This window comes from Solanum tuberosum, unplaced genomic scaffold, assembly GCF_000226075.1.
Source record: "Solanum tuberosum cultivar DM 1-3 516 R44 unplaced genomic scaffold, SolTub_3.0 scf00043, whole genome shotgun sequence".
NCBI classification, from domain to species: domain Eukaryota; kingdom Viridiplantae; phylum Streptophyta; class Magnoliopsida; order Solanales; family Solanaceae; genus Solanum; species Solanum tuberosum.
The window spans coordinates 215,544-239,436 of NW_006238969.1; the positions used below are offsets into that span (position 1 = coordinate 215,544).

The 23,893-nt window shown below is 33.1% G+C and overlaps 1 protein-coding gene across 1 annotated transcript; it reads right to left on the bottom strand.

Moving 5' to 3' along the window:
* Positions 1–9,399: 9,399 nt before the first annotated feature.
* Positions 9,400–10,034, bottom strand: LOC107059869 (uncharacterized). The gene is made up of 2 exons (XM_015306944.1): positions 9,754–10,034; positions 9,400–9,676 (listed from the first exon to the last, which is right to left on the bottom strand). The coding sequence occupies exons 1-2, from the start codon at positions 10,032–10,034 to the stop codon at positions 9,400–9,402; spliced, it is 558 nt and encodes a 185-aa protein (XP_015162430.1).
* Positions 10,035–23,893: the final 13,859 nt, after the last annotated feature.

A 23,893-nucleotide genomic window follows, 5' to 3' on the forward strand; every position in this document is an offset into this window, starting at 1 on the left:
GGTTCTCCTACTTAGGCATTAGAGTAGGTGCCCGCACGGCCAGGTGTGTTGGGTCGTGACAAATACGAAAAAGAGTAAGGTTTTTTTCATTTTTTCATTTCGATATTCTAAGGTCATTGGTGCAGTTTAAGAATTTTTTGAGGTATTTTGATGTACTTTTCTTGATTTTTATATATTTCACACATTTACGAGGAAAAATTAATTTTTTGTTATTTTTTGGACAGTTACGAAAAAGAGTAAAGTTTTGTTCATTTTTTCGTTTCAATATTCTAAGGTCATTCGTGAAGTTTGAGAATTTTTTGAGGTGTTTTGATGTATTTTTCTTGATTTTTGTATCATTCGGATATTTACGAGGAAAAATTATTTTTTTTGTTGTTTTTTGGAAAGTTACGAAAAAGAGTAAAGTTTTGTTTATTTTTTTGCTTCGATATTCTAAGGTCATTGGTGAAGTTTGAGAATTTTTAGAGGCGTTTTGATGTACTTTTCTTGATTTTTATATCTTTCGGACATTTACGAGGAAAAATTATTTTTTTTGTTATTTTTCGGACAGTTACGAATAAGAGTAAATTTTTGTTCATTTTCTCGTTTCAATATTCTTAGGTCATTGGTGAAGTTTTAGAATTTTTTGAGGTGTTTTGATGTACTTTTCTTGATTTTTATATCTTCCGGACATTTATAAGAAAGAATCAAATTTTTTGTTACTTTTTGGAAAGTTACGAAAATGAGTAAAGTTTTGTTCATTTTTTCGTTTAGATATTCTAAGGTCATTGGTGCAGTTTGAGAATTTTTTGAGGTGTTTTGATGTATTTTTCTTATATCTTCCGGACATTTACGAGGAAAATTTATTTTTTTTGTTATTTTTTGGACAATCACAAAAAGGATTAAAGTTTTGTTCATTTTTTCTTTTCGATATTCTAAGGTCATTGGTGCAGTTTGAGAATTTTTTGAGGTGTTTTGATATAAATTTCTTGTATTTTATATCTTACAGACATTTACGAGAAAAATTAAATTTTTTTGATATTTTTCAAACAGTTACATAAAAGAGTAAAGTTTTGTTCATTTTTTCGTTTCAATATTCTAAGGTCATTGGTGAAGTTTGAGAAATTTTTGAGCTGTTTTGATGTACTTTTCTTGATATTTATATATCTTTCGTACATTTACGAGGAAAAGTTATTTTTTTTGTTATTTTTTGGACAGTTACGAAAAAGAGTAAAGTTTTGTTCATTTTTCGTTTCAATATTCTAAGGTCATTGCTGCAGTTTGAGAAATTTTCGAGGTGTTTTGATGTACTTTTCTCAATTTTTATATCTTTCGAACATTTACTAGGAAATTTTTTTTTTCTGTTATTTTATGGACAGTTACGAAAAAGAGTAAAGTTTTGTTCATTTTTTCGTTTCGATATTCTAAGGTCATTGGTGCAATTTGAGAATTTTTTGAGGTATTTTGATGTACATTTCTTGATATCTTACGCACATTTACGAGAAAAATATAAGATTTTTTGTTATTTTTTGGACAGCTACAAAAAAGAGTAAAGTTTTGTTCACTTTTTCGTTCCGATATTCTAAGGTCATTGGTGTTAAGTTTGAGAATTTTTAAGGTGTTTTGATGTACTTTTCTTGATTTTTAGATCTTTTGGACATTTATGAGGAAAAATTATTTTTTTTGTTATTTTTCAGACAGTTACGAAAAGGAATAAAGTTTTATTTATTTTTTCATTTCGATATTCGAAGGTCATTGGTGTTGTTTGAGAATTTTTTGAGGTGTTTTGATATACGTTTCATGTTTTTTATATCTTACAGACTACGAGAAAAATTTAATTTTTTTCTTATTTTTTGGACAGTTATAAAAACAAGTAAAGTTTTGTTCATTTCCTTGTTTCGATATTCTAAGGTCATTAGTGCAGTTTGAGAATTTTTTGATCAGTTTTGATGTACTTTCCTTGTTTTTTATATCTTTCGGACATTTATGAGGAAAAATTAAATTCTTTGTTATTTTTTGGACAGTTACGAAAAAGAAAAAAGTTTTCTTCAGTTTTTTGTTTCGATATGCTAAGGTCATTGATGCAGTTTGAGAGTTTTTTGAGGTGTTTTTATTTACTTTTCTTGATTTTTATATCTTTCGGACATTTACTAGGAAAAAATAATTTTTTTGTTATTTCTTGGACAATTAGGAAAATGAGTAAAGTTTTATTCATTTTTTCGTTTGGATATTCCAAGCTGATTGGTGTAGTTTGAAATTTTTTTAAGGTGTGTGATGTACTTTTCTTGATTTTTATATCTTTCGGACATTTACGAGGAAAAAATATTTTTTTGTTATTTTTCGGACAGTTGCGAAAAAGAGTAAAGTTTTGTTCATTTTTTCGTTTCGATATTCTAAAGGTTATTGGTGTAATTTGAGAATTTTTTGAGGTGTTTTCATGTACTTTTCTTGATTTTTATATCTTTCGAACATTTACTAGGAAAAATTAATTTTTTTGTTATTTTTCGGAAAATTACGAAAAAGAGTAAAGTATTGTTCATTTTTTCGTTTCGATATTCTAAGGTCATTGGTGCAGTTGGATATTTTGTTAGGTGATTTGATGTACTTTTCTTGATTTTTATATCTTTCGAGCATTTACAAGGAAAAGATAATTTTTTTTGTTATTTTTAGGACAGTTGCGAAAAAGCGTAAAGTTTTGTTCATTTTTTCGTTTCGATATTCTAAGGTTATTGGTGCAGTTTGAGAATATTTTGCTATGTTTTGATGTACTTTTCTTAATTTTTATATCTTTCAGACATTTACGAGGAAAAAATAATTTTTTGTTATTTTTCGGACAGTTACGAAAAAAAGTAAAGTTTTATTCATTTTTTCGTTTTGATACTCTAAGGTCATTGGTGCAGTTTGAAATATTTTTTGAGATGTTTTGATGTACTTTTCCTTGATTTTTATATCTTTCGGATATTTACAAGGAAAAAATAATTTTTTTGTTAGTTTTTGGAAAGTTACGAAAAAGAGTAAAGTTTAGTTTATGTTTTCGTTTCGATATTCTAAGGTCATTGGTGAAGTTTAACCATTTTTTTAGGTATTTTGATGTACTTTTCTTGATTTTTAAATCTTTCGAACATTTACGAGGAAAAATTAAATTTTTTGTTATATTTTGGACAATTACGAATATGTGTAAAATTTTGTTCATTTTTTCGTTTCAATATTCTAAGGTCATTGGTGAAGTTTTAGAATTTTTTAGGTATTTTGATGTTCTTTTCCTTATTTTTATATCATTCGAAAATTTATGAGAAAAAAACAATTGTTTTGTTACTTTTCGAACAGTTACGAAAAAGAGAAACGTTTTGTTCATTTTTTCGTTTCGATATTCTAAGGTCATTGGTGCAGTTTGAGAATTTTTTGAGGTGGTTTGATGTACTTTTCTTGATATTTATGTCTTTCGAACATTTACGAGGAATAATTAAACTTTTTGTTATTTTTTGAACAGTTACGAAAAAGAATAACGTTTTGTTCATTTCTTTGCTTCGGTATTCTACAGTCATTGGTTCAAGAATTTTTTGAGGTATTTTGGTATACATTTCTTGTTTTTTAAATCTTACAAGGAAAATTTTAAAATTTTGTTATATTTCGGATGGTTAGAAAAAAGAGTAAAGTTTTGTTCATATTTTCGTTACGATATTCTAAGGTCATTGGTGCAGTTTGAGATTTGTTTGAGCTGTTTTAATGTACTTTTCTTGAATTTTATAGCTTTCAGACATTTACGAGGAAAACTAATTTTTTTGTTATTTTACGGATAGTTACGAAAAAGAATAATGTTTTCTTCATATTTTCGTTTCGATATTCTAAGGTCATTGGTATTGTTTGAGAATTTTTTGAGGTGTTTTTTATGTACTTTTCTTGATTTTTATAACTTTCGGACATTTACGAGGAAAAAATAAATTTATTGTTATTTTTCAGACAGTTACGAAAAAGAGTAAAGTTTTGTTCATTTTTTCGTTTCGATATTCTCAGTTCATTGGTCCAGTTTGAGATATTTTTGAGGTGTTTTTATGTGATTTTCTTTATTTTTATATCTTTCGGACATTTACAAGGAAAAAATAATTTTTTTGTTATTTTTCGAACAGTTACGTAAAAGAGTAAAGTTTTTTTAATTTTTTCGTTTCGATATTCTAAGGTCATTTGTGGAATTTGAGAATTTTTTGAGGTGTTTTGACGTACTTTTCTTGGTTGTTATATCTCTCGGACAATTACGAGGAAAAATTATTTTTTTTGTTATTTTTTTGACAGTTACAAAAAGTGTAAAGTTTTTTTATTTTTTCGTTTCGATTTTCTAAGGTCATTTGTGCAGTTTGAGAATTTTTTGCGATGTTTTGATGTACTTTTCTTGATTTTTATATCTTTCAGACATTTACGAGGAAAAGTTAATTTTTTGGACAGTTACGAAAAAGAAAAAAAGTTTTGTTCATTTTTTCGTTTCGATATTCTAAGGTCATTAATGCAGTTTTTCATTATTTTGAGGTGTTTTTATGTACTTTTCCTAATTTTTATATCTTTCAGACATTTATGAGGAAAAATTATTTTTATTGTTATTTTCCAAACAGTTACGAAAGAGATTAAAGTTTTGTTCATTCTTTCGTTTTGATATTCTAAGGTCATTGGTGCAGTTTGAGATTTTTTTGAGGTGTGTTGATGTACTTTTCTTGATTTTTATATCTTTCGAACATTTTTGAGAAAAAAATGATTTTTTTGTTATTTTTCGGACAGTTACGAAAAAAGTAAAGTTTCAAACTGCAACAATGACTTTAGAATATCAAAACGAAAAAATGAACAACTAGTTACTCTTTTTCATAACTGTCGAAAAAATAACGAAAAAAAATTTTCTCTGTAAATGTTCGAAAGATTTAAAAATCAAGAAAAATACATCAAATACCTCATAGAATTCTCAAACCGCACGAATGACAGTAGAATATCGAAACGAAAAAAATGAACAAAACTTTACTCTTTTTCGTAATTATTCGAAAAATAACAAAAAAAATTATTTTTCTTTTTTAAATATCCGAAAGATATAAAAATCAAGAAAAGTACATCAAAACACCTCAAAAAAAATTTCGAAGTGCACCAATGACCTTAGAATATCGGAATGAAAAAATAAACTAAACTTTACAATTTTTTGTAACTTTTTGAAAAATAACAAAAAAATTAATTTTTCCTCGTAAATGTTTGAAAGATATAAAAGTCAAGAAAAGTACATTAAAACACCTCACAAAATTTTCAAACTGCACCAATGACCTTAGAATGTCGAAACGAAAAAAGAATGAAAATTTACTCTTTTTCGTAACTATCCGAAAAATAAAAAAAAATATTTTTTCCTCGTAAATGTTTGAAAGATATAAAAATAAAGAAAAGTACATCAAAATACCTCAAAAAATTCTCAAACTTCACCAATGATCTTAGAATATCGAAACGAAAATATGAACAAAACTCTACTCTTTTTTTGTAACTATCCGAAGAATTAAAAAAATCAGTTTTTCCTCGTAAATGTCCGAACGATATAAAAATCAAGAAGAGTACATCAAAACACCTCAAAAAATTCTCAAACTACACCAATGACCTTAGAATATCGAAACGAAAAAATGAACAAAACTTTACACTTTTTCGTAACTAGCCGAAAAATAACTAAAAAATAGTATTTCCTTGTAAATGTCGGAAAGATATAAATATCAAGAAAAATACATCAAAACACCTGAAAAATTCTCAAGCTGCACCAATAACCTTAGAATATCGAAACGAAAAAATGAAACAAAACTTTGCCCTTTCTTGGAACTGTCCAGAAAATAACAAAAACTTTATTTTTTTCTCGTAATTGTTCGAAAGAAATAAAAATCAAGAAAAGTACATCTTAACACCTCAAAAAATTCTTAAACTGCACTAATGACCTTAGAATATCAAAACGAAAAAAATGAACAAAACTTTACTCTTTTTTTGTAACTGTTCGAAAAATAACAAAAAAAAATATTTTTTCTTCGTAAATGTCCAAAAGGTATAAAAGTTAAGAAAAGTACATCAAAACACCTCAAAAAATTATCAAACTAGATAAATGACCTTAGAATATCAAAACGAAAAAATGAACAAAACTTTACAGTTTTTTGTAATTGTCAGAAAATTAACAAAAAAATTACTTTCTCCTCGTAAATGTATGAAAGATATAAAAATCAAGAAAAATACATCAAAATACCTCAAAAAATTCTCAAACTGTAGCAATGACCTAAGAATATCGAAACAAAAAAATGAACAAAACTTTACTCTTTTTCACAAGTGTTTGAAAAATAACAAAAACAATTATTTTCCTCGTAAATGTTCGAAAGATATAAAAATCAAGAAAAGTACATGAAAACACCTCAAAAAAATTTCAAACTGCACCAATGATATTAGAATATCGAAACAAGAAAATGAACAAAACTTTACTCTTTTTTGTAACTGTTAGAAAAATAACAAAAAAAATCATTTTTCCTCGTAAATGTCCGAAAGATATAAAAATCAAGAAAAGTACATCAAAACACCTCAAAAAAATTTCAAACTGCACCAATGACCTAAGAATATCAAAACAAAAGAATGAACAAAACTTTACTCTTTTTCGTAACTGTCTGAAAACAACAAAAAAATATTTTTTCCTCGTAAATGTCCAAATGATATAAATATCAAGAAAAGTACATCAAAACACCACAAAAAACGCTCAAAGTGCATCAATGTCCTTAGAATATCGAAACGAAAAATTGAACAAAACTTTACTCTTTTTCGCAACTGTCCAAAAAATAGCAATTTTTTTAATTTTTCCTTGTAAATGTCTGAAAGATATAAAAATCAAGAAAAGTATATCAAAATACCTCAAAAAGTTCTCAATTTTCACCAATGACCTTAGAATGTCGGAACGAAAAAATGAACAACATCATACTCTTTTTCGTAACTGTCAATTTTTTTTTTTAATTTTTCTCATAAATGTCCGAAAAATATAAAAATCAAGAAAAGTGCATCAAAACACCTCAAAAAATTCTCAAACTGCAACAATGGCCGTAGAATATCGAAACAAAAAAAATGAACAAAACTTAACTCTTTTTCGTAACTGTCCGAAAAATAACAAAAATATTATTTTTTCCTCATAAATATCCGAAAGATATAAGAATCAAGAAAAGTATATCAAGACACCTTGTCACGACCCAAAACTAGTCATGAGTGGCACCCACACTTAACCTCCTAAGTGAACGAACCAACAAATTCAACCTCAAATTATATCAATTGTTCAACCACGAATAACAACAATAACGCGGAAACTCAAAACTTTTTAAAGTAACCAATCAAATATAGAAACCTCTAAAGTCTATTACATATTATCCCTAAAACCTAAAAGTCATCACATCAAGGACATCTATTTTCAAAATACCAAGTCTAAGAGTATTAAAGACACCAAAATAAGATGGTCTATATCCGAAATTTTAAAACATCATGCCATGACCGAGAGAATCAAGCACGAGCTAGAAGGAGTAGCTCACCCTGAAATATGATGAGCAGGAGACTGGCTAGAGCTAAGGGCGAGTCGAAGTCGATGGTATACTTGTTGTACTCCACAGAAGGAAACGAAGAAAATACATGTAGGGGTCAGTACAGGGATCATGTACTGAGTAGGTATCATCGGCCAACCCAAAATAGAAACTAATATGTAATGAATAATAATATAAAATCAACTATGACACTTAGCAGGTGGCAAGCAACAAACAACATGAACCAGTGACAACAACACTAAAGTAAGTACGTAATCAGTCATCAATATCAAGATCACACATGAGGACTCATGCCTTTAAACCAAACCATTTTGACAATTGAGTTCTTTGAGATTGAGTACATTACGTTATATATATGTTTTCCTTTAATATTACCGTGTTGGAACGTGACACTCGATCCAATAATATCATGCCGGCTTGTGGCATCCAATCCAATATATCGTTAATGTATCATTTATTATCACCACTTTTCACTTCATTAACAATATTTCATCAAGTCTTCTTCATTCAAGACATCACTTTGATAGAGAGGGTTCAAGATTATAAATTTCACGGTTTCAGGATTTCAGACCAATCACAAACCACACAACCAAGCCACACAACCACACAATCAAGTACATAGAGAACTTCACAATATCACTCACTGCATATCAATCACTATTAAGAGTCTATCTATCAAATAGAATAAACCGTGATCTACCTTCACTGAAGAACCGAAGTCAAGTAAGCTACTTCTCCAATACTTTTCCTTTCCTCAATGTCTCCGTACCTTTCCAATCTATCAAATTTATATGCATAATTTGTAAGTTAACGAGTCTATAAACACTCATATTATTGTATGTCTAACCTAGACCTAAAAATTCACCTAATTCTATAATCAATCTCACAAAGTTCAAACCTAAGGGTAAGACTTAATTCCTCCAATTTGCATAACCTTAATGGTATTCAATTAATATAATACACCTTATATTTAATTAGCTATCTCAATATGTCGAAATATAATTTATAATATGAGAATAGAATATTATTATTAAACGTTTGAAGCCACTGGTTATGAAACCAGTGGCAGCCAAACCTCAATCATACGCCTGACGATACCCAGATTCCATGAGTACACTTCTATACAATATTCCAACAACAATATCAAATCATTGGCCTCAATTAGAAACTAAAATTCCTAATTATATTATTCATTAGTTGTACCCACATTCACATATATAAATTTAACACCTCAATTTTCTTACCCATTAACCATTGCCATCATACCACTGAAGTTAGCCATTAGGAAATTCTTTTTCAAGAATTCACATGGACTACCAAACAAAGTTTCCATCAATTTTTACTAATGTTAACCACTTTTCCAGTTTCCAATTTAATGACGTCCAATTTTCTAACACCCACAATTTGATTTCCCCCCAAAATTATAATACTAACGATAATACTATAATTCATACCAATATTCCTAATACAAAATTTTGGCGGATGATTTACCTGAAGTCTAAGTCGTTCGCATTCTTCTTTCGTTCAGGCTGCTTTCTGTTATTCTCCTCTTTCGTTCTTTTCTTTTCTTCTACAGATTATTTTTACCCTAATTATTATATGACTAATTATAAGAGTGGTGAAAGTGACCCTCTATTAATTTTAATTTTATCTTCTGTAACCACCAACTAAATTAATTATTAAAACTACCCTACTAATTTCATAATTGTAGTTACGAATAGTCCAAAATACCCATTTAGAATCTATCGGAAAGTATTTTATGAAATAAAAAGCTCTAGTGCTCAAAACGACCAAATGGATCGTTACATCAAATACCAATGTACCCATCGTTCGTCCTCGAACTATTAAAAAGAAGGTGAGGTTACCGAAGGGTACCTGAATCAATAAAAAGATGTGGATATCTTTCATGCATATCAGCCTCACTCTCCCAAGTGAACTCTTCAACTGGCCGATTCTTCCACTGAACCTTGATAGATGCAATCCCCTTTGACCTCAACTTGCGGACCTCCCTATCTAGAATAGCTATAGGCTCCTCCTCATAAGATAGATTCTCATCAAGCAGGACTGAATCCCAACGAATAATGTAGTTTCCATCACCATGGTGTTTTTTCAGCATAGACACATGAAATACCGGGCTCCTGACAACATTGGAGGCAAGGCCAATTCATAGGCCACCTCCCCCACACGCTTAAGAAATTCAAATGGTCCAATGTACCTCGGACTAAGCTTACCTCGCTTACCAAACCGCATCACACCCTTCATGGGTGAACCCTTCAGCAGGACATGCTCACCCTCCATAAACTTCAAGTCCCTGACCTTCCGATCTGCATACTCCTTCTGCCTTCTCTGAGCTGCTAGAAGCTTCTCCGGTATGAATTTCACTTTCTCTAACGATTCCCTCAAAAGATCGGTACCCCAAGGTCTCTCCTCAAATTCATCAAACCAATCAATGGGAGACCTACATCTTCTCCCATACAATGCCTCAAATGGGGCCATATCAATACTTAGTGATAGCTATTGTTGTACAAGAACTCTGCCAAGGGTAAGAACTGATCCCAATGACCACCAAAATCTATCACACACGCACAAAACATATCCTCCAATACTTGAATTGTTCGCTCAGACTGTCCATTGGTCTGAGGGTGGAATGCGGTACTAAGATCCAATCTAGTACCTAATTCATCTTGCAAGGTCCTCCAAAAGTTAGAAGTAAATTGTGTACCTCTATCTGATATGATAGAGATTGGAACTCCATACAATCGAACAATCTCACAGATATAGAGTTTGACTAACTTCTCTGCATTGTAGGTCATCTTGACCAGAATTAAGTGAGCAGGCTTAGTTAACCTTTCAACAATTACCCAAATAGAATCAAACTTACTCAATGTCCTTGGAAGACTAACCACAAAATCCATTGCAATTCTTTCCCATTCCATTCAGGAATGGGCATTCTCTGAAGTGTCCCTCCAGGCCTCTGATGTCGTACTTTACCCACTGACAGTTCGGGCATTGGGCAACAAAATCAACAATGTCACCCTTCATTCTACTCCACCAATAATGTTGTTTTAGATCACAATACATCTTGGTTGCACCAGGATGTATAGAATACCTCGAACTATGAGCCTCTGCAAGAATAGTATGAGTCAAATCATCAACACAGGGCACACACCAGCCCCTTAATTCTCAAGACGCCTTCCTGATAACGTCCAAATATACTTCTTGAAAAGAAATATAAATGATCGTATGCAATATATTTACCCAACTATGAGTCGGGGTCGATCCCACAGAGAATATGGAAGAATATTGTCAACAACAAATATTTAACTCGGTAGTCATTATTTAAAAATGGGGGGATTTAAATTGAAAAAAGAATAAAAATAGCTTTGAATTAAGTATTTATTTATATTCAGATTATTAGAAATAACTAGAAATGTGTTCCCGATGATGTCATAAAATAGCAAGAATATTGTACTAGTGATTTATTTCAATTTTTAGCATGCAAGGTTGGTAAGTTAGGTATCCCTAAGTGATTGGTCCTCCAAATAGGGAATTTCACTACGCACCTTGGTCCGGCTACGAGTGTATACTTTACTAACTCTTACCTTTACTTCAGATTAAACATCACATCAATGTATGCCTTAGTTTTTACCCTCGCACCAATTGACATTAGAAAATTCGATAGCATCCACTAAATCTCTGTTGTTTAATCCTTTTCTCATTCATTACTTCCTTGGTCCGGCATGTAGGAACGAGGCGAGTTCTAATGTTGGTCACCGTTAAAAAGACTTCTAAACGAAAGGATTAACAATACATGCATAAAAATCATTCAAGAATCACTTCGTACATAAACTTACTTTAATAATTCATCATGATTCCCACAACCCTAGTTATGAAATTTAGCTACTCATTATATAAAAAAAAACAATTAAAATAAATATGTTTGTGTTAATCATAAAAATTCAAGAACAATAGCTAAATTATCTTTTACTAATGACAAATACAAATAAATAATAAAGGAGAAGAAAGAGTAAACCACAATTCTCCGGCCTCTACGGCGATTCTTCCAAAGTTCCTAAGATAGAATAAAATTTATATTGTGTATTGTTTCTTAATTCTTCCCCCCAAAAAATAATTTTTCATACACTATTTATAGATATAGAAACCCTAAATAAAATAATTGAGTTCAAGACTTAGGAAATCAAAGCCCAATTAAATTGGGTTTTCCGTCTTTTTATTTCGTGTTGCTGGAACCGTTTGCCGCCTCAAAATTAAGAGCCCTCCAGCTGCTGACACGTGGCAGCAGTAGGCAATTGCAATTCGTTTCCTGCTCATATGTATAAATATATTATTTTATTAAATTTAATCTATTAAGTTGTCTGTTTGATTTTTTTCTTCAACTTTCCTTCTTTAATTTGTTTTAGCTTCAAATTTCTTTAATTTTATGTCAATTTATTCCTTCAAATAAAATATACTATTTAGCACAATCCATAAAATTCACGACTCAAAAAGAAAAAAATATAAATAATAAATGTGAGGTAAATAATGATTAAAAATATGTATTTTGGTCTCACATCAACACCCCACACTTAAATTTTTGTTCGTCCTCGAGCAAACATTAAATCTCATCTTAAAAAAATCAAAATAGGAATGTCATCACTTTGGTTAATACAAACAATTAGGTCATATACCAATTTCAAAACATCAAATAGACTTCTCAATCATTAGGCAAGACATCCAAATAAACAACAAACCTCTAACCTCCTAACCTCAAGGTAGAACTTTGAACTCATCAAATTTAAGCTTTGCTCACCTACTCTCATCAAAGAAAGCTAATAAAATCACATATCTATCATGAAACAAGTGCCCTAACAAGAAGAAATAGTCCACACGCTCAATTCAAAAGATTGAATATAAGTTAAGGACCAAGTATCGAAGAACAACTCTCTCACTCACAAAAGAATTCACATTTATGCACAACGAACCATAGGCTTGTCCATTATGTACATCTCCACTAATTAAGCATGCTTGAATAGAATCAAATAGGACTTTACTGGGTTGTAATGTGGGCTAAGAGAAGGGTAGAAAAACAATATAATAGTGACTTATACTTCCTTAAACACTTTGCACTTCAAGACTTTATCACCCATTATTTTTTTTCTCTTTATTTTCAGCCCTCTCTTCAACAATTATTTCACAAGTAATGCTTCAATCTTTTATTTTTCCAGAGGCTTTGCCCTAGCCACCCTCAACTCAAGGCTTTGAGGCTCAAGTGAGGTATACAATATCCTTGGTGGGACCAAGTCCAACGTTTTAAGCAAACTTCTGAATTAGCCACCCTCAACTTAAGTTTTTATGCCTGGTTGAGGTGCACAATATCCACAAGGGACCAGGGCCAAAACAAAGTTTTCACACTTTTCTTCATTCTTCACACATCAAGCATTTTCACCTTTTTCCAATTCTACCTATGTTTTCAACTTTTCTTCTCAACGTAGTTCATTAAAGATTACATTAGGATCGAATACTTATGATATCAACAGAAAGGGATTCGGCTCAATCATGTGGTTTAAAGAAAAATTAAGGTTGACAGGCTCAATGGGGTTTTACTAGTGATATAATAACTGAAAAGGCAAAGAAAGCCTATTATCATCTCCTAAACAAAGCAATAATTTTTATTTCGCTTCAATAACATGTAGGGAAAGTTCTAGACTAAGATGCAAACATGGAATATATGCAAACAACCTCACCACACATGGCACAAGTCTCAATCAAGATGGATCAATTCTACTTCTAAGATGGACAAGATCATTACAACCTATAAAATAAAATAAACTATATACAAAGTCACAATCATGAGCTTAGGTGTCCAAGAGTCTTCAATTTCCTTATCAATCAAGCATTCATAAGAAAGTACTACTAAAAAATTAGGCTTAGATAGCAAGTATCACACCACTCAAAAGGGCCTTTTCTTTTCTCTCAATTTTTTTTTAAAAGAAAGATTATTCCTAAAAAATAAAAGGCACTCGGTTCAAAGGGACTATCCTCAGGAAAAGAACCGAAAACAAAAGTCAAGGAACCCATCCTAAAAATATGAAGACTCAATAAAAATAGTAAAAAAAATTAGGAATTCATTCCTCCACCCCACACTTGAGAAGATGCTATGTCCCCAAAGCATCAAATAAAATTTAAAACAATGGTTAGAAAAACTCCCTGAGGCCTCTAGGCCTAGCTAGTAGCATGTTCTCTTTATTTTCATCAAGGGTTGTACGCATCCCACACTTAATCTCAAACGTGCTCGTTCGCTTCAAATTTTTGGGTACTCAGACTTCCCCAAATCTGCAAAAATAAGACCAAAAGAAAAAAAGTGACACTAATAAAATAAAAATAAGAAGTTACACTACGAATTGGGTTGTCTCCCAATAAGCGCTTGATTTAACGTCGCGGCACGATGCCATCAATTTTACTTTTTTTCTTCCACTTTGAAGATATAAATTGCACCTCTAATTTTGCATCAATTTTTCTATTACGCTCAAGGGGTGGTGGAACAAAAATAAAGGTCCCAAGCAATAGATATCGCATTATGCACTTCTTGGATCCTAAGTGAGGAATGTAATTCTTCGATTTTGAAACAAAAAATTCAAGAATGTAGACACATTGTTCCTCCTCCATACACTCTTCTATAGGCTCAGATGGCTCGATTACTATCTCATCATCTAAACATAATGTGGAAAAATGATTGGAATGAGGTCCAATGCGCCCTAACTTATGAATTGTACTATTATTTACACCCTCATATTTACACATACTAGAGTTTTTAAAAATAATATTATCTACTTCATTACATAACTCTAGTGTACTCTTCTCAACAATGGCAACATCAATAAAAGTATGATCAATCAATTCACTCTCAACTTTTAGCTCTTCAAGTTGACTTACAAGTATTTTTTATTCCTCACACATATTATTACTAAATTGTTGGGTGTCATATGATTCAATATTTGCACTCAACTCACAATTTAATTAATAGAGATCAAAACCAAATATATCTTCAAGCATGCGCTTACGTATTGATTTATAGCAAAGTATTAACAAATCTTCCATGTCCCCATACAACTTATCTTGTTGAGAAAAAATTAACCTATAAGAATCCATAATATCAGAAGTACATGAATTGCGAGAACACTTGTCACTACATACTTTTTCAGATGACATCTCAAGAAGAGTGAAAAAAAATTTGATGATAAAAAAATTAATTTAAAACTAATCATAAAAAAATAAAAAAATGACTACAAGACAAAATAAATACTAAAGACAATTTCTAAGCCACATTCCCCGGCAGCGGCGCCATTCTTGATAACGTCCAAAATATACTTCTTGAAAAGAAATATAAACGATCATATGCAATATATTTATCCAACTATGAGTCGGGGTCGATCCCACATAGAATATGGAAGAATATTGTTAATAGCAAATATTTAACTCGATAGTCGTTATTTAAAAATGGGGGGATTTAAATTGAAACAAAAATAAAAAGAATAAAAATAACTTTGAACTAAGGAATGTGTTCCCCATGATGTCATAAAATAGCAAGAATATTGTACTAGTGATCTATTTCAATTTTTAGTATGCAAGGTTGGTAAGTTAGGTATCCCTAAGTGATTGGTCCTCCAAATAGGGAATTTCACTATGCACCTTGGTCCAGCTACTAGTGTATACTTTACTAACCCTTACCTTTACCTCAGATTAGACATCATATCAATGTATGACTTAGTTTTCACCCTCGCACTAATTGACATTAGACTATTAGATAACATCTACTAAATCTCTGTTGTTTAATCCTTTTCTCATTCATTACCTCCTTGGTCCGGTAAGTAGGAACGAGGCGAGTTCTAATGTTGGTCACCGTTAAAGAAACTTCTAAACGAAAGGATTAACAATACATGCATAAAAATCATTCAAGAATCACTTTGTACATAAACTTACTTTAATAATTCATCATGGTTCCCACAACCCTAGTTATGAAATTTAGCTACTCATTATCTCCAAAAACACAATTAAAATTTATTAAAATAAATATGCTTGTGTTAATCATAAAAATTCAAGAACAATAGCTAAATTATCTTTAACTAATCACGAATACAAATAAATAATAAAGGAAAAGAAGAATAAACCACAATTCTCCGGCCTCCACAACGGCTCTTCCAAAGTTCTTAAGCTAGAAGAAAAATTTATATTGTGTATTGTTTCTTGGTTCTTGGTTCTTCCCCCCCCCCCCCCAAAGAATAATTCTTCATTTCTTACTTATAGATATAGAAACCCTAAATAAAATAATTGACTTCAAGACAAATTAGGAAATCAAAACCCAATTAAATTGGGTTTCCGTCTTTTTATTTCGTGTTGCTGGAAACGTTCGCCGCCTCAAAATTAAGAGCCCTCCAGCTGCTGACACATGCAGCAGTAGGCAGGTAAACTAACGAAGGGAAGAATTTGATTTAATCATAGAATTGAATCGGGTCTCATCCCTTCGATTCCTCGCTGCATAATTCAATGAGAAAGGAAAAAAGCTTTGTTGCGTGCTTCTTTGGGTGTGGTTGCAAGATCTCGCTTTCCGTTCGAAAATGTGTACGTAGCTTCCTTGTACAATAGCGCTCTCTCCCTCTCTGAGAGAGTGATCGGGTACCGCTCTTTTTATATATGAAATTACCACTTTTTTTTAGCTCTTTTTCGTTTGTGCATCTTTCTCCCATGCTTTCCGTCGGTCAACAACCAACTCTCTTACAGGCTCGACGGAGCAATTGTAATTCGCTTACTGCTCATATGTATAAATATATTATTTTATTAAATTTAATCCATTAAGTTGTTTGCTTGATTTCTTTCTTTAACTTTTCTACTTTAATTCGTTTTAGCTCCAAACTTCTTCAATTTTACGCCAATTTATTCCTACAAATAAAATATACTTTTTAGCACAATTTATAAAATTTACGCTAAAAAAGAACAAATATAAATAATAAATGTGAGGCAAATAATGATTAAAATATGTATTTTGGCCTCACATCACTTCCTCATCAATCACAACCTCTTTTGCCTCTCCCTGCAATACCATATCTCGAATTCGGCTCAGCTTCTCATCATCAAACTGCTTTCCCTTAATCTTGTCAAGAAAAGATCTTGTCTCCACACATGCCAATAATCCTCCTTTCTCCCGTACTTCCAGCCTTATAAAGTCATTAGCTAGAGTTTTAACCTCTCTAGCCAAAGGGCGTCTAGAAACCTATAAGTGGGCTAAACTACCCATGCTCCCTGCTTTTCTACTTAGCGCATCTGCCACAATATTGGCTTTTTCCGGGTGATATAAAATAGTAATATCATAGTTTTTCAATAACTCCATCCAGCTCCTCTACCTCAAATTCAACTCGTTTTGATTGAACACATATTGTAAACTGCGATAATCTGTAAACACTTCACACTTGAGGCCATATAGATAATGCCTCCACTGCTTCAATGCAAATACAACTGAAGCCAACTCCAAATCATGGGTCAGATAGTTACGTTCATGCACTTTTAATTGACTTGACGCATAGGCAATTACATTTCTCTCCTACATTAGCATTGCACCTAAACCAGAATAAGATGCATCACAATAAACAATGAAATTCTTACCTTCCACAGACAAAGCAAGAATCAGTGCAGTAGTCAACAAGGTCTTAAGTTTCAGAAAACTCTCTTCACACTCATTCGACCATACAAATGGAACATTCTGCTTGGTCAAATTGGTCAGCTTGGAAGTAATGGAAGAGAATCCCTTGACGAACCAGCGGTAGTAGCTAGCTAGACCAACCAAGCTCCTTACCTCTGAAACATTTGTAGGCCTTACCCAACTCTTCACTACTTCAATCTTAGTGGGATCCACCATCACTCCATCCTTAGAAACCACGTGCCCCAGGAAGGACACTGAATCGAGCCGAAACTCACATTGGAGAATTTGGCATAAAACCTTTTCTCCCTTAACAACCCCAATACAATTCTCAAATGCTCTTCATGTTCCGTCCTGCTCTTTGTCTATATCAGTATATCGTCAATAAATACAATAACAAATAGGTCCAAATATGGTTTAAAAAGTATGTTCATCAGGCTCATAAAAGCAGCAGGGGCATTTGTAAGCCCGAAAGACATTACTAAAGTTCATAATGCCCATACCTGGTTCGAAAAGCAGTCTTTGGCATGTCTGTTGCCTGCATTTTCAATTGATGCTAACCGGACCTCAAATCAATTTTAGAGAAAACACAAGCACCCTATAACTGATCGAAAAAGTCATCAATGCGAGGAATAGGGTACTTGTTCTTAATAGTTACCTTATTAAGCTGCCTGTAGTCTATGCACATTCGAAAACTACCATCATTCTTCTTCACAAATAAAACTGCATTACCCCAAGGAGATGCACTCGATCTAATGAAACCCTTACCTAACAACTCCTGAAGTTGGGCCTTTAACTCCCTTAAATTAAATCAGCTGGGGTAGTTCTATTAGGTGGAATAGAACTGGGGCGAGTTCCCGGCTCCAGGTCAATACAAAAATCAATATCTCTATCTGGTGGAATACCATGCAGGTCTGCAGGAAAAACATCCACAAACTCACGGACTATCGAAACAAACTCGATCGAAGGAACTTTGGAAGTTTCATCCCCGAGATGTGCTAAGAAAGCTAAAAAACCCTTACTTACGAACCTCTTAGCACAAAGAAAAGAGATAATACGAACTGGTGCGGGAATATAGTCACCCTCCCACACTAAGGGATCTATCCCAGGCTTGGTCAATGTCACCGTCTTAGCATTACAATCTAAGATAGAAAAATTTGGAGATCATACCCAGAATTACATCAAAATCAACCATCTCTAGAATAATCCAATCTAAATAAGTGTTGTTCCCCACAAAAGTCACAAAGCAAGACCTATACACCTTCTCAACTATCACAGACTCACCAACAAGAGTAGAGACATGAATAGGCATGTCAAGCAAGTCACAATGCAAATCAAGACCAGTAGCTAACGAGGAAGATACATAAGAAAATGTAGATCCAGGATCAAACAATATATAAGCCATGCGATCACAGACTAGAAGAGTACCTATGATAACAACATCAGATGTCTTTGCCTCTTTACTCCCGGGGAAAGCATAACAATGGGCTCTATCACATCTCTGTCCAACTTGCAAACCTGGCGGTCTAGAATCTGAACATGAATCTCCTCATAAGACAAGCTATCTTTGATACCAATATCTTTAATTGGTATTATTAGTGAAGGATCGCCCATGCACTCTTTCAACATGGAGATATGGAATACCGGATGAACCGCTGCTAACTCTTGTGGTAGTTCTAACTCATAAGCTACATTGCCAACCCTCTTGGATATTCTGTAAGGGCCAATATAACGGGGACTAAGTTTCCCCTTCTTTCCAAATTTCATAACACCCTTCATGGGTGAAACTTTCAAGTAAACCCAATCATCTACTTCAAACTCTAAGTCTCTTCTCCTAATATCGGTATAGGATTTTTGACGACTCTGCGTTGTTTTCAATCTCTCTTGAATAACTTTCACCTTCTTCATAGTTTGATGAACTAAGTCTGGTCCTATCAACCCAGATTCACCAACTTCAAACCATACAATAGGAGATCTACACCTTCTCCCATAAAAAGCTTCATAAGGAGCCATTTGGATGCTAGAATGTTAACTATTGTTGTAAACAAACTCAATGAGAGGTAGGTGGTCATCCCAATACCTTTGAAATCGATCACACAAGCCCTCAACATATCTTTTAAAGTCTGAATAGTGCACTATGCTTGACCATCTGTTTGAGGATGAAAAGCAGTACTCAAGTTCACCTTTGAACCCAAGCCTTTTTGGAATGACTTCTAAAATTGTGCAGTAAATTAGGCACCTCTATCTGAAATAATCGATACCGAAACTCCATGAAGTCTGACTATCTCTTGAATATACAACTTAGCATAATCTTCGACTGAATGGGTAATCTTTACTTGCAAAAAGTGGGCTTTTTTAGTCATTCGATTACAATCATCCAATTAGAATCATGTTGTCTGCGAGACCGTGATAAACTTATGATGAAATCCATATTGATCATCACCCACTTCCATTCCAGAAGCTCTATATTCTGAGTCATACCACTGGGCCTCTGGTGCTCTACTTTAACTTGTTGGCAATTCGAACACTTAGCACCAAACTCTGCAATGCCCTTCTTCATACTACTCCACCAATAGACTTCTCTCAAGTCTCGGTACATATTTGTAGAACCTGGATGGATAGAATATCTGGAGCTATGAGCTTCCTCGATAATCCTTTCTTGAAGTTCATCCACCCTTGGTACACACAATCTACCTTGATACCTCAATACACCATCTCCCCCTTGTTCAAAAGCCATTACTTTTTGCTTATGAATATTTGCCTTTAATTCAAGGAAAATAGGATCTTGGTCTTGTTTCTCTTTAACTTCAGACACTAATGATGATTCAGCCCCATTCATCACTATTACTCCTCCTTCTGTGGAATCCATTAAACGAACTCCTAACCATGCAAGTCTATGCACATCTTTTGTAAACTCTTTCTTATCTTTCTCAAAATGGGCTATACTACCCATAGACAATCTACTCAAGGCATCAACAACAACATTAGCCTTACCTGGGTGATAAGGAATACTCATGTCATAAACCTTGAGTAATTGTAACCACCTTCACTATCTGAGATTAAGCTCTTTCTAACTAAACACATACTGAAGACTCTTTTGATTGGTGAACACATCTACATGAACACCATAAAGATAATGACGCCATATTTTCAAAGGAAATACTACGACAACCAACTCTAAGTCATGGGTTGGGTAGTTCTTCTCATGAACCTTAAGCTATCTATAGGCATAAGCTATAACTTTGCCATTTTGCATCAACACACAACCCAATCCAACTCTGGACGCATCACAGTAAACTACAAAACCTTGTGCACCCTCTGGTAAGGTCAATATTGGGGCAGTAGTCAACCTTTTTTTCAATTCCTAAAAGATTTTCTCACAACCTTCCGACCATTAACACTTAACTGTTTTCCGAGTTAACTTAGTCAAAGGAGATGAAATAGATGAAAATCTCTCGACGAATCTTCTATAATAGCCAACCAATCCCGAGAAATTAAACTCCTAATATCAGTTGGAGATGTGGGTCTAGGCCAATTATGTATTGCCTCTATTTTCTGAGTATCAATTCTAATTCCATCACTGGAAACAATATGGACTAACAATGCCACAGACTCAAGCCAGACCAGAACTCACACTAAGAGAACTTAGCATATAATTCCTTATCCTTTAGAGTTAAGAGAACTATTCTGAGATGACTATCATGATCTTCCTCATTCCTTGAATAGATTAGAATGTCATCAATTAATACAATAACAAACATATTTGAATAAGGCTAGAATACTCTGTTCATAAGGTCCATGAATGCTGCTGGAGCATTGGTCAAACCAAAGGACATAACTAGGAACTCATAATGACCATAATGGGTCCTGAAAGTTGTCTTTGGAATATCACATTCCCCTACTTTCAACTGATGGTAGCTTGATCTGAAGTCTATCTTAGAAAAACAAGAAGCACCCTGAAGTTGATCAAATAGATCATCAATTCTCGGAAGAGGATACTTATTCTTGTTGGTAACCTTGTTCAACTGACGGTAATCTATACACATTCTAAAGTAACTGTAATATACCGTAACTTAAAATACATTTGTGACTCGTAAACACCAATGCATAGATGTGATATCGGGGGAGGTATATCATTGAAAATGGTTAAGCAAACCATGTAACCCTTATATTTATTCATTTGAAGGGTTAAAAAATAATTTAGGTCAAAGAGATCATTAAAGAAAAGATTAAAGTTTAAAGGTTCATTGTGGAGGAATACCACAAATGATCTCATTTCTCATCTGACTTTTAACGAGCATATCTCCTAATATATAACAAGTTGGAGGGCCTACTACCTATCCAATTGAAGGTATTTGAGTCTAGTTTCCAGCAAAACAAATTTCTCATTAAAACGATATCGGAGTAAAAAGTTATGTTCATTCTACGACAGACGCGCGCTCTGCCTAATCACTGCGGGACATGTGGCACTTTAGAGAAAGTCGGCCAAACTTGTTGTTTTTAGTTTTTATATTAGAACTATACTTTCTCATATACTCAAGAACGTGTAAGGACTGGTTTCAACTTATTTCTTCAAGATTTTCTCATCTTCAATCCACCAAAGCTTAAGGTAAGTTGGTTTCTTCAAGAATCAAGTGTCTTCCTCTCCATAGACCTATAGATATACTTAGCTAAATCTTTTCTTGAAGGAAAAGTATTGTTCTTGGAGAATAAAGAAGGGAAGGGGCTGCTTTTCTTTGATATATAGGTATGAATCCTCTTCTATCTTCATAAATTGTATTCCAAGGATGCTTTAAGTATAATTTGTGGGTAGGACTCACGGGACGGTGATAGGAAGCTGTGAGTCCATGTTTTACCCATTGTATTTGATGTTTTGGTGAGGAGGGAGTTTGTAGAAGGTTGTGTTGGCTATTGTTTTGACCAAATGAGGGGTCAATGGTATTGTATTGGGAGGTAAGCTGGTTACATTAAAACAGAAGGTGAGGTATAGAGAACGCAACTATTATAGTTCTTGAAACTTTGTCGCTCACCAAGTGTTTGATGAAATTCCTAAGTCACTAGGAATATGTTGTAGCTGGTTATATGAGCTCCTATTATTTTAATTTATTGCATTAGTTCTCTACCAAGTTAAAATATTAGCTTATAAAGGAATTTGGCATCGTTAACAAGGAACTGGTGGGGTGGTGATCTGAGGCCATGAGTTTTACTTTTATGTTAAGTGTGGATGATTAAGGGGGCTAGTTCTTTATGGTTAAAGGATGAGGAGTAATACTGAAAATGTAAATAAGTCATAAGCCTACTTGAAAAGTAGAGAAAGAGAAGGGTGTGGTGATACACCACTCATCTATGGTAATTGTTGAGATTGTCGCTCCCGAACTATTATTGTGTTTTTGGCATGGTTGTGACTCTTGATTAGTTTCTTATACTATCTTTTTATGATTTGATGTTATCGATAAAGTTGTCAGCAAAGGAGTTTGACGACATAAGATAGTAAGTTTTGAATTAAGGTATGTGAAGCTGAAATCTCTTTTACCCTTAAGGCACGACCTAAACTCGCATGTCTTCTGATAAATGTCACTATAGATTCTATGGTACTTGAAAGAAAGTTATCCTATTTTATAAACCCTCTCAGGTTGAGTCCTAAACCTATAGAGTTATAGTACTCTTCAAGGAAGAAATATGTTTGACACAACTACATTTGTCTACAGTTGGAACTCTTAGAAGTTAGCGGTGTACATGTTGCATAAATTTAAAGAAAGCAGTGAGCCACAAACTGTTCGTAAGTGCATAGGTCACAAGATATATGATTTTCAAGCTAAAGAATGTAATCACGAATCGTATCACGAGCTATGTGATTAACGAATTAATTATTATAAATAATTGCAAGCATTTGAGATTAGAGACTACTCTGCAGCGTAGGGTGGGTATATTTAGGTCTACTACGTGCGACGCTACTTAGTGCACATAATTCAGATATAGTCAGCTGGAAGTTCCCGTCGTGGATTCACCTGACTGATACAGGCATGCAGACAGACCATACAGGAGCCCTGGGGGCGTACCTTGATAGACCTTGTTACCAGACTATGAGATTTCACGCGTGGTCGTGACATTGGGCTACATATTCCATATAGGGTTCACTAATCGCCGTTAGTAGGTCATCATGTGATTCCCTGATAGTTAGATTTACAAAGAGCAAATAAGCGATATAATGAAGTAAATATATCACTTAGGGTAATGAAGTAAAGATATCACTTAGGCAAATTATAGGGATTATATAAATATAAATGACTAAGCCATGAAACGTTCAATGATGACCCTTGAGGTTGGTCACAATTCCAGTTACGGATTATGTCTCCAACATACACATCCTCAGATTTGCCTATCATGATATTTGATGTCTTCTTGTTATTCAGTTTGCTTTACATACCAGTATATGTTTTGTATGTACTGACGTCCCTATTATTTTGACATTTTATTTGTATCACTACAGGTTCAGGTGCTCAGGCAATAAGCATTTTCAGTAGACTAGAGACTTCTAGTTTAGCAGTTGGTAAGCTCCACCTCTACCTGGAGCTATCAGATATTTAGAGCCTATATTTTGCTACGTATGTACATATATCAGAATGGATATATCGGGGCCCTGTCCCGACTAGTTATCAGATTC